A 16993-nucleotide genomic window follows, 5' to 3' on the forward strand; every position below is an offset into this window, starting at 1 on the left:
TCCGCATCTAATACGCGGCTTGATATAACGAACTTTCGGTATAACAAATTCAATTTCGAGATCCACGGCGGCAGCTCGTTGTAACGAGATTTTACCGTAATAATTACGCAAGCGCATCACGTACCGATATGTGATAGATTCAGTTTAGACCGACGAGTAAACAAATTTAAAGAACGATAACGAGTACAGATTTGACATGATATTAATAAAAGTATGGTAAAGTGTGCCCAATGTATTTTTATATAAGTTGCAAGGAATTAACCCTTGGCCAGGGGTAAATTCTTTTTCTTTAGAAAAGATATATTAAAAATATGTATATATTTTTTTCACACACACACACACACACACATATATATATATATATATATATATATATATATATATACACTTTTTATATAATAAAAAATATAATAATTAAAAAAAGATGTATGAAGACATGAATTTATTTTAAGAAACAATGTGTTAATTACTTTCTTCGCACTAGTTTTTTTATTGATCCAATTTAAAAAAATAATTTCTTTATCAAATAATCAAACTTTATAAGTGATTTAATAAACATTCAAATTGCAGGCATAAAAATTAATAACATATATAAAAAAAAGATTTTTGTGAGTCAGATGATAGTTTTGTAATTAATTTAGTGATTATGATTTTGCGATAAAGTTTATTGCGAGGAGCTAAAAAAAGAAAACGATGTACATATGTTTTTGCGACGAGATCTTTGAGGAGAAGCGCGGGGGAGAAAAAAGCTCGCGATATAAAAAGTTTTGCAACAGTCTTTATGCATCTCGCGAACTCACCTTGAGAATTAGGCTCCGGAAGATTTTCCCGCGGCACCAGATGCATCACCGTGGTTTTTCCGAAGGGAAGCCCAAGAGCACCGAGCGTGACATTGCTGTGCAGAAAACGACCCTGGTAGATTAACCGCAGGATCTCCGCCTTAGCGACCGCTTCCTCTGCCCAGTCTGCAACACGAAGATAACATTTGCAGGATGTTGAGAGCTCTCTCTTCTGCTCGATTCAACTGTTCGCGAAAAGTTTTCGAGTATCCGAAACTCCCGAACCTTCAAAAAGTAACGTAACAGACGTATTTTGATGTCGGTATAAAATACGAGACAAATATTTCTATTGAAAATCGAGCGAAATTTTCTACTTACTCTGTTTGTGTTCATAACTTTATAATTCCATAAATTTGTAATTTTTATGTATCAATTTATTAAAATGAAAAACTACTCTCTACATATTACGCAAATTTTTAGTATTTTAACGGAGATAAAATATTTTTAAAAAGTTTTTACATATATATTATATATAGTTATACATATATATTATATATACATAAACTTGTTTCGATATTTTCAATACTCTTAATAAAATTCCGGGATGCAATTTTATTAAGAATAATGAAAATATCGAAACAAGTTTCTTAATTTTTCGCTTATTAATTACATTAATAATATTTTTAATGTTCAACACGTTAAATTTTCTGAATTTTTTATTTTTCTTCTGAGATATCTAAATTCTCTCATTCAAAAATTCTTGAATCTAGAAAAATTCTAATGGATTTCTTGAATACGTTTCATAAATAATTGTGCAACTATATTCTCATAACATAATGGCATCTCGGTAATTAATGATAATAATTGCGAGTAGATCACGGGAGATCCCGTTACTATAGCAATTATAACAATGATAATGAAATGGATTGGCGCAAGCAAAGTTTCGAAACGATATTGACTAACTCACCATCCGGCCAATTTTCAAACACATGGTGCGCTATATCGCCCGCAGAATCGCTCGGACTGAATAGGAACTCTTTTGTCTTGCCACTGACGAGGATGAGGCGTAAATTTATCTGTAATGCATACAAACATCTTGATTAAAAAGATATCAATTATGTGTAAATAAAAATCATTGTTTTCTTTACAAATTAAAAAGAATTAAAAAAAATCTCAAATTAAGATTGATCATGTAAATTTTTTATAAAAATTAATTTGCATGTGCTAATTAAATCATTCTACATATATAAGTCTTATTAAAGCATCAGAAGCATTTGTAAATTATATATGGCAATGCAAATATATTTCTCATCTGTTCAGAAAAAAAATAATTATCAGCAATATTTATGATTTATATTATTTTCTCGCATTATTTTATTATTATAGACTATATTATTTATATATTTTTGTTATCACATTAATTACTTTTAATATATATTATATTTTTTATTACAATATAATTTATTTATAATTTATTTAAATTTATATTTATTTATAATTTATTTTTATTACAATATAATTTATTTATATAATAATGTACATGTGATGTATCCTTTCTTTTGCCATTATGTAAGCATTACTCTTCTTCTTTGAAAATATATCGCAAATTGCAGTAAATTTGAGGATCATTACGGTGAACAGCAGGAGCTCAAACGAGCGTTCATCGACAGTACAATCAGCGTGCACCTCGTGCATCGGGAAATTACCGGGGACAGTCGACCCCTCCCACGGACGAACGCGAATTCAATTAACGTAGGGTGCGAAGATCGGGCAACATAAATAATTAGCAGCTTGGTGGCGACGACTACGACGTAGCTGGACCGGAGGGCCCCGAGCGACCGACCGCTCGTGACCCTTTGCGGTCTTCGCGGTCGCGACAATCTGCTGTTAAAGCGTTAAATCATCGTCCCCGCGCGACTCGCATTATCGCCTGGTGTACCACACTCCCCCTTGGCATTGCGGGAATTTTCGCGCCACGAGAGGAGGAGAGAAGCCGGAGGGCACGTTTTGTAAAGTGTACGACGCGGGAATAATAGTGGATGAGCGCGATATAATTAAGGTATAACGAGCATACTACGAGGAATCGCAAGACATATTCCCGTTGTCTAAATTAATAAACAATTTTTCCGTAGGCACTTTATAGATTTGCGAACAACGGGCAAAAGTTGATCGTAGGTTTCGACAAGAATAGAATTACGACACGGTGATACGTTTTATTTTATTTTTCGTCGCGTTCTGCAATAGAGATCGAACGAAGTTGTGGATGGAAATTTGAGAAATTTCGATTTTTTTTTTTCTGAGAAGGTATCCTTCAATAAAACTCCTGCGGTTTGAACGAATTCTCTTTCTCGAATATAAGTTCTTAGTTTTTTTTACCTGAAATATATCTGCGACAACATTATTATTACAAAGTTTTTCATGATTCTTTGATCATCGAAGTTTGCCTCGTTTGTGGTTTGTTTTAGATCACGTTTTAATAAACATGATCTCTCACTTTTCTCTCTCGTTCAAGAAATTATTTTTTGGAAAATTATCTCATGCCTGTGAATAGAGAATGACTCGACATAAAAAAGCTGTAAAGTCTACACTTTCAGAGGATTATTCTTTGTTGAAAGAGTTCTACATGCCAAGGGCAACACCGTTGTAAAATTCTACACGTGTCATTTATGAGAACGTTTACGAGATACATGCTAAAAACGTAAGAAATATTTTTTCCATGTCCATTTTTGTCAAATAAATTATTGTTTATAATAGTAAAATAATAGTAAAATATAATAGTAAAATAAATATACAGGGTATTTCTTAATAAGTGCGAAAAATTTTAGATGATTCTTTGTCGAAAATTAAGGGGGGTTTTTCATATAAACATATATTCCTACATCCCTTCCTGTGGAATTACACTCCTTCAAAAATGGGAATAAAAATTAGGTTTTTATTTTTTTCTTAAATTTGAAACAAGTTAAAAAAATAAAATTAGGTGGATATTTCCTACTAGTAAAAAGGTTACTTATTAATATTTTTTTTCAGTGTATCCTCCTGTGTATTGTTATAAGAGAATGAAACTAGCAACTTCTATTCAATTTTTTTATCAGAATTTTTCAATATTTATATGAAAAACTCCCCTTAATTTTCGACAAAAAATCATCTCCTAAAATTTTTCGCACTTATTAAGAAATACCCTGTATCCTGCTATATATTTTTCAAATGAATCGTAGATTATTAAAAAACAATTAAATAGAAATAAAAGTGACAAGCGAAAAAAGCAAGGCGCGTACAATATTCTTTATAATGCACGCCTCAAAACTTAATCTCGCCCCGTCATCTTATAATATGTCGATAACGAGATATCGGTTTTCTGGAGCAACGGCGACTGAGGTGACTAGTTCTGAGCTCCATTCAAGTGCAAATTGCCGCAAGTTTATTCGCACGCGAAATCACGCTTTCTATCGATGGATCGATCGAAAGGGCGCGACCGACCTGACAATTCGTTCATTAGTGTCCGAAGAAAGGAAAAGAGAGCGAGAGAAAGAGAGAGGGGTGTGTTTTAATCTTGCTCTGTGCTTGATTTAGAATTTTAGGCTCACAGAGCAAGCACAGCAAGCACAGAGGGGAAGAGGTTCTCTCACTGATGCGTATAACAAGCTCCAAATCCCTCAAATTCACGTGTGTGAATTCACGAAAGTCGCGAAAGCAGTTTCCATCGATATACGTTTGAACTTTAAAACAACTTATTCATGTAGTGGTACCAGCCAATTATTTAATTCATATTTTTAGATCCATTCTTTTTTTGATCCTTTGTCCAAAGCTTCGTTTCTTTTGACTTATATCATGTTTTGTCCCATATCATGTTTTGTTTCATCGGCTTTTCCGTGCGATATAAATATATCGCGAGGATATTTATTTTTCATTATTAGCTCCATTCGTTTGCTTTGAAATATGATTTTTTCAAAAAAAACATCAAACTAGGTAGATATGAAAGTTAATGAATAATTAATTACGAGTAAAAGTCTCGTAGAGGACAGAGGATGATTCTGAAATATCATGAAAGTAAAGTCGTAGTTAAATATATTCTTAATGGGTCACTCTGAATAACGGTTTCTAGCTCATCCATCGTGCAGGTACCATCACCTGAATATCTAGCGATGTGGATCTAACGATGTCATCACTCTGCCCATGTCGAATATTTCGTTTTATTCGTCACGCGCGGCCTGATCGAACTTTCGCTGCTTTCACCGCGGAAAAAGCGCAACGGGCAGATCTCATTTGTAAAAAAAAAAAGAAAGGAAGACCACAAGTTGTCCCTACTTTGTGCAAATAGTCTGACATAGGTGTTGCTTGAAAAAGTGCTGGTATTTTAATTAAAAGATCGAGGGAAACGTTGTTCGTTTCACACGTAACTGTGTACATTAAAATTTTACAATAATTAATATATGAATTAATTAAGATACATCTTGTCGCTTTCTGTTTCATTTTAACATAATACGTTTTACAAATCATATAATATTAATGAAAAACGATTCCATTCTAAATATATATATATATATATATATATATATATATATATATATATATATATATGTGTATTCAACATTTTCGAAAAGTTTCATACTTGTAACGTGAAAAATTAATGAACAATCAACGAGTTAATTAATTGTCAATCAACGAAGAATAGCGAATTCTTGATTATTGTTAGCGTTTGCATGAATATTCGTAGAGATTATTCCTGATATTATTATTATTATTATTCAATGTTTTCGAAAAGTTTCATACTTATAACTACAAAAATTAATGAACAATCAATGAGTTAATTGTCAATCAATGAAGAATAGCGTTCTTGATTACTGTTAGCGTTTGTATGTGAATATTTGTAGAGATTATTTTCCCGACATTATTATTATTATTATTATTATTATTATTATTATGTTTTGATGTTATTATATTATTTTTTTCTATATTATGAATTAGAATAATTATGAATTACGAATTTTTATAGATAGTAAATGAATCGAACTTTACTCAAGTCTACGAGATAAGAAACGAGAAGAGTCAAGTGTGTTTACCATAAAAAAAAAAAAAGGCGGGATAAATCTTTGAACTAATGTCGGTTAGCGGATAATTGTTTTAAGATCTACGCGTTTTAAAAGTCTAACATGCAACTTTGCGCGATGAGTTTCATTAACTTATAATCTTAAAAGAGTGGAATCGCTTTAAATTAACCCGGATAATAGACGAAGCTCTATCGGCCACCAAGTTGCACGTGGACTTGGAAAGTATAATGAACGTCTCACTGCCTTTCTAATGAAACGGATAAATGGATTAAAGAGCTAACGCGATTTAAAACAGAATGGTAGGCCTCGACGCGATCTTTTTTTCGCCGTTTAAGTCGCAAATTGGTTCCCAGCCTTGAAATTAAATAACACCTTACAGGAATTTCTTGTTTTTAAAATTTTATATATATATATATAATATGACATAAATTAAAATTCGTTTTAAAAAAATAATATATACCTACAAATTTTTAAAATTCCTTTTAAAAATAATATACACATATATATATATATATATATATATATATATATATATATATATATATATATTTAAATAAACTTTCATTCTTTATTTCTTCTAAAGTTCGATCCTCAATAAGAGGGGATTTTTTATAATAATTGAGCGATCGTTGGCCATAATTTCCGTCGAAAAGGGATGAAATTTGTCAAAGATACATTCGCGGAGTTTGACGACTCATCGTGCAACATCATTCGGCATTATACGTATACAATTTTCGCAGGCTTGATAACGCGTTAATGGAGACGAGGCTCGGTAAACGTCGAGTAATACGATACCGCTGCGGAAGCTTTATGGGCATTATGGGACGTATAATGAAAAGGGAAGACAGCGCGAGGGCGGAGAGAAAGGGAGGGAGAGGGGAGGGGAGGGAGGAGAAGAAAAAGAGCGGAATTGGGCTAATCGCGAATGTGTGTTCGTGCGATGGGTTTACCTTGATTTTGCGAGCGCAAACGCGAGCGCTCCGAGGCTCGCGTCACGAGGCGAGGTCATGCCGAAACCGGATAACCAGGTCATTGGGGCATTCGGATACCGAGGACCGCGACTGGAACTATGCGCATACGTATGTAGAGTGACCCACATCTCTACGCGCCCGCGTCCTTCGCCCGCAGCACGTATCGAAGGACTTTAAGTTTTGACGCAAACACGTAATAACGAGAGCGTGCACGCGGGCGCGCGCGCAGATCTTGATCCAGATACAGCAGGGTGCACGAGCCATTTTTTCTCCTCAAGGTCCCTTCCGCGAAGAAACACTTCGTCGTTTATCGGGAGCCGAATTTACACAGAGAAAAATGTATACTACATTCGAGTAAATAATTATCGATTTCAAGTATATCATAAGTTTATCACATTAAATTTGATTGGATATATTCTGAATTTTAGCAAGTGCAGTATTTTAGTCAAGAATATGAAAATATAGGAGAAATATGAAAATATACAAGATTAAGAAAAATTTCGTTTGCTTACTACAAGAGTTGACGTAAAGTAAGTTTGATTTTTCTTCGACACGACTTTACAATATTCTTGAGGAGAAAATAAATTCTTTTGAGTACATGATAATGAGATTTTCTAACACTTGTGATGTCTATATTTTAAGATTGTTATCAAGAATATATTCTTTGTTGAAGAAAACTATTACTTAAAAAAAGAAAAATAAATTGAGTAATCGCTTTTCCTGTGGCAGTAGAATGATATTTTTCTCTGTGTATCAAGTTAGATTTAAAGGCGGCCCAATCTTTTTACGGCCCAAGAATTTTACATGAAAAAGGAAATATTTTAGTTTTAAATGAATATATAACTTTGTAACACATTTCTCCGTCCTTTAAATTATTTCCAATGAATGAGATATGTAGATTGTTCTCTTCCCTTTACTTGAAATTTATTTTAAATGAATATCTGGCCATAAGATGATAATATGTGTAACATATTAAAATTAAAGGATGATAATTTAATAAAATAAAAATACCTAAGAATATGTCTAATTAATTAATTAAGATAATGTATAATATTAAATTAATTAAATTTTTTTTTCTATAACGTTATCTGAAAGATTAAATAAACCTTCTTATATTGATAAAAACAAAGTGTTTATTTCTGAAAAGGATAAGATACCGAGACAGAGAACCGCGTTCGATCTGCATTGTATTTTTCTCCCTCGGAAAAGGAGAGGAAAGAGATGAAGGGAGGAGGAGTAACGTCTGGCTCCGACCTCGCATTTCTCATCGCGTGGAGGCGCCGTGTCGACGAAGCTACCCACCATTTTATCTGTATTCATATACGAGGTATCATGCTGTTATCACCATTCTTGGTGGCGACAAATCGCCTCCATGAACTTTGGATGCTTTTCCTCAACGAAAACTCGATGGGAGGCATTATATAATTACAGAGTCGTTTGATTTGTCTATTATTGTTAGCAATAATAAGTTGTTTCCAATGAAGAAACGTCGAAGGATTTTGGCGAATTGTCTGCGATAAGTTCCATTCGATATTTTGTGATTCTGCGTGAGTGAGAGAAAAAACAGAGAGAGAAATGTCATTGAAATACCATTGGAAAACCAATATATGATTATGTATCGAAGTACGCAACTTTTGGGTAAAATTCCGTGTTTTTTGCGGTCTAGACACTGCACGTTTCACGTGCGCGCATGCGAGAGTCACTTCATACATATTTTTCGAGATAGGTCAACGAGATACCGGAAATTATTCAGACGAAGCATAGGTCGTATACCTATACGCGAAGATATCTCCTCTTTCCGTCCCGACATCACTCGATAAATATCTCTTCGTTTATTTTTCGTTACGTTCATGACGGGTTTTCTTTGTCGGGAGAACGAAAAACAGAGTATCTTAATCACAAAAAATATCGGGTATGACACAGTTCCGAGTCCATTTCCAGCGATTTCAAATTCCGACAACAGTCTTGACGAGTCACATCTTTTCGATTTCGTCAAAAATAAAATCGTCGATATGTTAATAATATTAATTTGATCGTTAACTAACGAAGGAGGAAACTGGGACAAAAGGAACGAAGATAATGCATATATTTTTAACGATAATGGACTGATTAACACGTCCGACGTCTCGTTATTTAATATTACAATTATCGCAAATGACAGACAATCACGCAACCGTAATATTACATACTATAAAATTCACAGCTCGCGGGTTGATTCGAAATCAATATGGATAAGGATAAGGAATAGACAAAACGCCGATATGTATTGATGCGTAAATAATTCCTTTATTCGCACACAATTAAATTATCGGACCGTACTATATTTTTTAAAGTGAATTGCAAATTTTATTCTAAAAAAAGTAGTTTTTTTTAATCTGTTCTCTTTTTATACTCCGTTCCCTTTAATCGATCAATACTGTGCGACAAAATTTGGAAAATCTGAGAGAGGTAAAAGTATTCTCCATACGATGCAGCTCTGTACACAGAGAAAAATATATACTGTATTCAAGTAAATATTATTTATTTTAAGTATAGTCATAAGTTTGTATATTTGCAAATATATCATAGATTTACCACAAGCATTAAATTTAATTGAATATATTCTGAATTTTAGTAAGTGCAGTATTTTAGTCAAGAAATTAAATTAAATATTAAATTAAAACAAATTAAATTAAAACAAAAATTTCGTTTGCTTACTACAAAAGTTGACGTAAAGTAAGTTTGATTTTTCTTTGATACAGCTTTACAATATGCTTGAAGAGAAAATAAATTCTTCTTTTGAGTACATGATAATGAGATCTTCTAACACTTGTGATATTTGAAGATTATTATCAAGAATATATTCATTGTTGAAGAAAACTATTACTTAAAAAAAGAAAAATAAACCGAGTAATCGCTTTTCTTGGCAATAGAATGATATTTTTCTCTGTGTAGCTCACAATAACCGTGCATCCTGCTGCATCCCATATCGCGTGTCGAGAGGAAGCCTTGGAAACGTGCACTAACCCCGTGCACCGAAGTGCGGTATCTTTCGATCGCCTTTCTCTCAATCTGCCGGCGTGTTGCATCTACGTTTCCTAGGTTAAACAGCAACGATGACAATCTCTGTCTGGAACGAGATCCTTGTGCTCGACAAGCCGTGTTATCCGCTCTCTGCGCAACGCGACTTCTTCCACTTTTAATTATATAACACGGCAAATTATGTAATTATATTATAATATAATAAATGTATGACGAGTTTCATAAATCATAATCAACGCGCGCGCATTAATAAGAAATAATTAAGTGACTTACGTACATCATACGTTAAATATACTGGTCAACCCTCAAATTTTTTCCTGACATTTAACATGTATTATAAGTTATATCTAGGGCACTGATTACGAAAAAAATACTAGTTTAGTTGTATCAGCTCTACTTTTTTTATTTATAAGATATTAATTCTGAAATAGATTTTCGATATTTTTGAAAGATGTATTCGCCACAAATATAACAAAAACTATCTGGATTATGTAAACAACGTCTCTGAGTCGAAGACATATCGAAAGTTAAAAAAATAATAATTTTGAGTCGAGTAAAACTAAAAAAAACTGCACGTGATGTCTAAAGGGAGTAGTCTAAAAATATTAAAAAACAAGAGCTGTTAAAAAAAAACTACTGTCGTACTCGAAATCAGCACACTTAAATAAGCCCAAAACTGCAAAATTATAAGAGGAAAAAGTTAAAATTATTTTTTTTGTTGACCAGTGTAATGTATTGAATCAGAGTTGCGCGGTAACACATAATTTTATCGTGATATTCTAGTCGATTGTTCCACAGGCGCGGCGTATGTCGCAATTGTACGGTATATGGGAACTTCCTAGATTATTTATTAATAATCTCGCACAATCGGGTCGCCCTCGAGGCACGTACGCTTGTAGAGAGTCATTTTCACAGTCTTCGCGGAATACCTCGAGCCGGCAATTACGTCAATTACAGGGTGACTTTAGGTTAATAAATACTAATGCCTCGCAATGCGGTGCGAACGTGTAATGGAGCGTCGGAGTCGAATCGTTCTTAATAGCTTGACTAATACATAAAATTAACGAGCTCATCGGGAAATACGCTCGCAAATGCTCAGTAATTAGAACACGTAAAAATAATGAAAAACGTATTTCTGCATAATTTCCTTCTTTTTCATAGCTTTTTATTTTATTTTGTTTTATTAATTACTTTGCTAATATAATATAATTAATATAATGTATTAATATATTACATTAATTATATTATATTAGCAAAATATAATATATTAATTATTATATGTATTATTATTATATATTTATTATATATATTTATTATTATAATATATATAATTATTATTATAATATATTAATTATTTTATTAATATAATATTTTATGCTTCATTAATTTATTTTATCAATATAAAATTTTATGTACTAATATAAAATTATATCTCTTGGATCTTATTATATGATTTTTTTCTCTTATCAGCATTTATATATCTTTAAGAAGATACACGGTTTTAAGTATTTAATGATCGAGTAGAAATTCTTATTGTATATAATCTTGAAGCTATTTTACATCGCATCAAAGAAGACAAGAAAGTTTGTTCAAGATGTAGCTTTATCGGGAATGCGCTCAGGGTATTCTCGATCTTGAGAAACGCACGATAGATTCAAGACGTTGAATGATACTTGTAAAGTGGCTTATCATACCGGGAAAAAATAAGAGTAGCGTAAAGTTCGTCGTGGTAGAAAAGAAAAGAGAGAGAAAGAGATATCGCATTAACTTTACCGTCAAGTTTTCTGATGTATGATATTTATTATCGGCAAAATAAACATAATTCTATTTCTTATCGCAATAATCATCGCAAATGCCAGCTTGGGCGGGCATTATTGTGTTTGCTGATATTGTCAATGTCGGCACCATTGCCATTTTATTGAGGTTAATTGAATTAAGAACTCATTTCGCTTCAAACACTGCGGCATTTATAAGCGTTATGCATACAGGGTATTAATAAATGATATTTATTAATTTTATTTATGAATGCTTTTAGATTGATTCAAAGTTGATTTTTTCGTACACATATTATACCAAATTATCGAATCGATCAAATATTTAAATAGCTTCTTTCAATTAATTTCAAAGAAATATTTTATTGTAACAGTTCGTTAAATTAAGATATAATCATCTCAACGCCAAAAAAAGTTATAAACTTTTGACAAAATAATTCCTACAAATATAATGAAAAATATAATAAAAAATATAATAAAAATTTTATCTAAAAAGATACTTATTAATTTATATAATTTTAATTAATTAATATATAGCTATAATTATACGCTATAAAATTATTTCTTAATAATAATTAAATTATTTCTTAATAATAATTAAAATTATTTCTTAATAATAATTTTTTCAAAACATATGTCAGATCTTTGCTCGAGCAGTTCCATTTTTCTCACGCTCATCGTACACATGGCATTATTTCCTCTACAACTGACAATTGTTCGAATAGCGTCGATATGGTGATGCTCGCTTAGACCGAATTCAGTCGGTCGATGAACGATGCACTCTGCTCGCATGCGAGTGCAAGCGCATACGGGCCAACGAGAAGTCTCGCCAATAAAGCAAGCGCAATGACAAAAACGCCATCGGGATCAATCGGGGTTAACGAACGTAATTCCTCGGTATTCCGTGGTGGCTCGTGACGAGCCCGTAAAAAGGTAGAGTCATACAAAGCCGGGTGAGGGGAGGAGTCGGTGATAGTTCCGAAACCGTAGAAACTCGCCTGTGAATCGCATTAACGGGTCGAGCAGCCGAGAGATCGCTTTAAATGGATTGGCCGATATACACAAGACCGGGTTAAAATACTATGTTTTAACACGCAGCGTTTCATGCGATGATAAATCACGCATTCGGCCCTAGACATTTCTCTTTCTCTATATATATATATATAGACATGAGTAGAATATACAGGGTGTTTCTTAATAAGTGGGAAAAATTTTAGATGATTCTTTGTCGAAAATTAAGGGGAGTTTTTCATATAAACATTAAAAATTCTAATAAAAAATTGAGTAGAGATTGCTAATTTCATCCCCTTATAACAATACAGGAGACTGAACAAAATATTAATAAATTACCTTTTTACTGGTAGAAAATATCCATCTAATTTCATTTCTTTAACTTGTTGCAAATTTGAGAAAAAAATAAAATTTAATTTTTACCCCCATGTTTGGAGTGCAACTTCACAAGGAGAGATGTAGTATATGTTTATATGAATTAATTTTCGACAAAAGAATCATCTCTTAACATTTTTCGCACTTATTAAGAAACACCCTGTATATAAGCATAATCAATATTATATATTATTAATGATTATTTATCATTTTTCTCATATTTTGATATTTAATTATTTGGCTAAAATAGTGACTTAATTTAATTATAGCTAAATTTGTCATTAAAGTTATAAATTTGTTATTAAAGTACAAAGCATAAATTGTTGAGAATATTTTTTTGTTGGAGGCTCGAATATTTCAGAGATAAACTTTGTATGCGCAATTTTCATATTGCACTGTTCTAACAAAAGTTTGCCAGGAGATGTAAAAAATTCAAGCGTTAAATCTCGACACTTTTGACTCGCTAGTGATCCATTTTCTCTATTGTGGTGCAAACTTAATCCTAAATGTAACCGTGTCTTACGATAAGTCCATTGTCCAAAATATGATGAATTTCAGTTCGAGCATAGATACGAACCGATGCGGATTATCGATTTTAACAGGTTTGTTGAAACTCGAAAGGCAAACTAGGGCAACTAGACCGAGAGTCGTCAAGGAAAAAAAAGGAATTTTTTACCATTATCCATTATAGAGAATAAAAGAGAAAGGAAAAGACTTCAAGAGGAAAATAAACTTATTACCGTAAAGAAAAAACCTCTCCCCTGATGTCTTTTACTCCTCTTTTCTGTATACACAACTTATGTAACGATATGACCAAAAGTATGAAAAGCACAAACTTCATTTTACTTAGATTACATTCTTACATAAAAGTTACGTCATTATTGCATTAACGTATAATGGTTACATTTCCATCAGTTTGGAATTATTTTCTCTATCAACAAGAATATCAAAACAGGTGTTTATTTACTACCGCAATTTCTCACACACATTCTTTTTTAATATCACATTTTCAAATAAATAAAATTAAAGTTAAAATTCTTTTAAAATATGAAATATTGATTAAAGTATGTATACGCACTGAGAAAAAAATATGATTACATTAAGAAATCTGATTATTCAATCTGATAATTCAATCAGTATGTTTGCTGGGAAATGGACGAGAATTCCTTTAGGAATTACCAAATAAGTATGATTAATTTCTTCTTGTTAAATTTACCAAATTCTCTTGATAATAATACTAAATTTACGAAATAATGACATCATTCTGTCAATGTTTAGTTAATATAACAAGAAGTTATAGATCCAACTAGAAAATACTAATCAAATCCTTGTAGTAAAGTCTATTAAACGTTCTTTATAAAAAATCGAGTCTTATTATGATAATTAAAAATTTTGCTTGGTTTAACCAAAATGTTTTTTTATCAGATATCTTGTTGATACAATCAAACGATTTTTCTCGATCGTTTATATTCATTCACGAAGCGTCGATAGCATGTCAACCGAGGAATTTGGGCACGCCCCCATATATACGCGTGACAATGCATCATTTATTAGTAAATCAAATAACCGGATAATAATGGCGTGGCGAAACATCTCGGTTATCTCGGCTTATGTCGCTTTCGGAATAAACGAGTCGAACAACTATGTCGGCCGCAAAGTGTCGTCGCAGCCTGCACTTGCAAATTTATCGATCGACGTGGGGCGTCGTCGTGGCATTTCGTTAACGCGCGTTGAAACCCGTTCGCGGGGGAGGAGGCGAACCCAGCGGTACGCGACCTAGACCCGACCTTCCCCAAGGTGTGCGCGCGAGGCGAGCGGGGTGGAAGAAGAGAGAAACGGGGGGGGGGAACGAGGCTGGGGTGTTCTTGGGACGGGGCGGGGGTGGAAGAAGAGAGTGTCTTCGGAGGAGAGGGAATTTCGTGAGTCTGGGATGCGCGGTTCGAACAGCATCGAATAATAAGTGCGAAGGAGTTCTACAAGTTCCGGAGATATTAGAAAGAAGGAGAGGGGAAAGGAGATTGAGAGAATAAGATGAATGTGTTTCATAGTAGAACTTTTGTACCGAGAAATTCATTTTTGTTGAATTTAATTGCAAATCGTTTAAACGCGTTCAAATACTTTATCACGTGAATGTTTTGTACGATATAATATTGTATAATAAATTTTTTGTAATATTTTTTTCATTTTCTGCCAAGTGATCATTTTTATACATACAATTATGTATACAGAAATCATGCAGATATTAATTTGTGATGCACTTGAAAATGCATTAGAATGATTTTGTATGCTTTTATAATTTTTCTTATCGCAGAGACATAAATTTTTCGGGAAATTAATTTATTTATGCCATCGTAATTAATAGTTACTTGAAATTTTATTTAACACGCCCAAATTTTTACTTTTTCGATATGAAAAATAGGTATATCTTTATCTTAAAGTATGAAAATTTTTAAACATTTGAAGAACATCAGCTGTAAAGGTATATGCAATAGCAATTAATTTCTAATATTATCTATATTAATATATTTCTCTCTGTCTCTAATATGTTTCTCTTTTAGGAAAATTGGAGCGGATTCTCGCGAAGTTAATCCTTAGATAATTTCTCCTAGATAGACTAAGATATACGTTCGTATCAGGCAAACTGACAGATCATGTCGAGCGCAATAGTTATGTCGGCCTACGCAAACAATTAGCGTGTTCGTGCATTTTGAAACCTGTTCACGACTAACCGTTGTTATTCGCAAGATGAGTGACAGCAAAATTCTACACCAAGACAAAGCAGAAAATCGCAGCGAGAAAAAAACAAGGAGGACAAAACGCAGAGTACAAAAATATTAGAATTAAAATAAAAGAATAAAATTTATTGTTACTCTGCATTGTATTTTCTAAATTTAAAATCACAAATTAACTTAATAACTAATAATGTAATAATAATAACAAGCTTTAAAACTACGCAAAAATAATGAAATCGCGACAATTATTACAGAATCAAAGGCGGAATTAAAAATAAAATAGAAGAGAAGAAAAAAGAAAGTGATTAAAGAATAATATTTAAAATATTTAACACGATCGAAGAATGTGCTACATAACAAGTATAAAACAAATGACAAAAAAATAAAAATAGAAAAATTGCAGATATCGAGAACATCGAACAAAGAAAGAATTCGAAGGGGTGTCGATGTAAGAGCGCGGAGAGAGAGACGAGCCCTTCTCCCTCTCTTTTTATCTACACGAGAATTTCGCCAGTGGTTTAGTAAAAGACCGATCGATCGCCGCGTTCGCTCATCCTCGGGACTCGCCCCCCCCCCTCTCGCCCTCCGATCAGTCACTCTCTGCACCACCACGTCTCTCACCTTCGCATTCTTTCTTTCTCGCTCGCTCTGCGACAAATGTCGATCTTGCCCGCTCATTAAAGCTACATCACGTCACGTATTGGGAGACTGATCGTGAGAGATGCGTCGCGATGCACATTGCAGTTTGGGCACCGCCTGATAGTCCGGGTTAACCGACTCTGCGGTTAATTAACAATTCGGTGTCCCTTTCCGGATTATAGTCTTGCGTATATGTATGTAGCTATGGTGAACTATCAGTGAATCGAATCTGTAATTTGCAGGGTCACTTTGGTTGTGAAATTACGTTCAACTCCTTTGTAATATGCGATATCCCTCGATATCTCTCGATTAAAATTCTTTTTGTGTAATATATATGCAATGTAAAAAATATTGTCAATATTATTGTCCCAGTTTATTATCGTGATTTAAATCAATTGTGAAAACCTGGAAACTGTTTAATAATAAAATAAAAATCGAAAAAGTCAAGAGATATCTTTTATTATTTGTAATGTAAGTCTTTGATATTTAGATACGTATCACAGTTTGCAAATGGAAAAATGTCAAAAAATATTATTGTATTTTTTTTTTAGAAATATCTTGCAAAATTTTGAAAAGTCATTTCGTAATTATTAAAAAAGAATAATAGAAAAACATTTCTTTGTATTTTTTAGCCATTCAATATTT

General features: G+C 32.8%; 1 protein-coding gene across 1 annotated transcript in view; it reads right to left on the reverse strand.

Moving 5' to 3' along the window:
• The window catches only part of LOC105251871 (ubiquitin-like protein 3), a 42932-nt gene that overhangs the window by 4145 nt on the left and 21794 nt on the right, over positions 1-16993 (reverse strand). The window contains exons 2-3 of the mRNA XM_011258945.3: positions 1747-1855; positions 801-965 (exon numbers count right to left, since the gene is read on the reverse strand). Of these exons, the coding sequence (XP_011257247.1) occupies positions 801-965; positions 1747-1855 (274 nt within the window). The remainder of the gene's footprint in view (positions 1-800; positions 966-1746; positions 1856-16993) is intronic.

This window comes from Camponotus floridanus, unplaced genomic scaffold (genome assembly GCF_003227725.1).
Source record: "Camponotus floridanus strain SB8 unplaced genomic scaffold, Cflo_v7.5 scaffold56, whole genome shotgun sequence".
NCBI lineage: Eukaryota > Metazoa > Arthropoda > Insecta > Hymenoptera > Formicidae > Camponotus > Camponotus floridanus.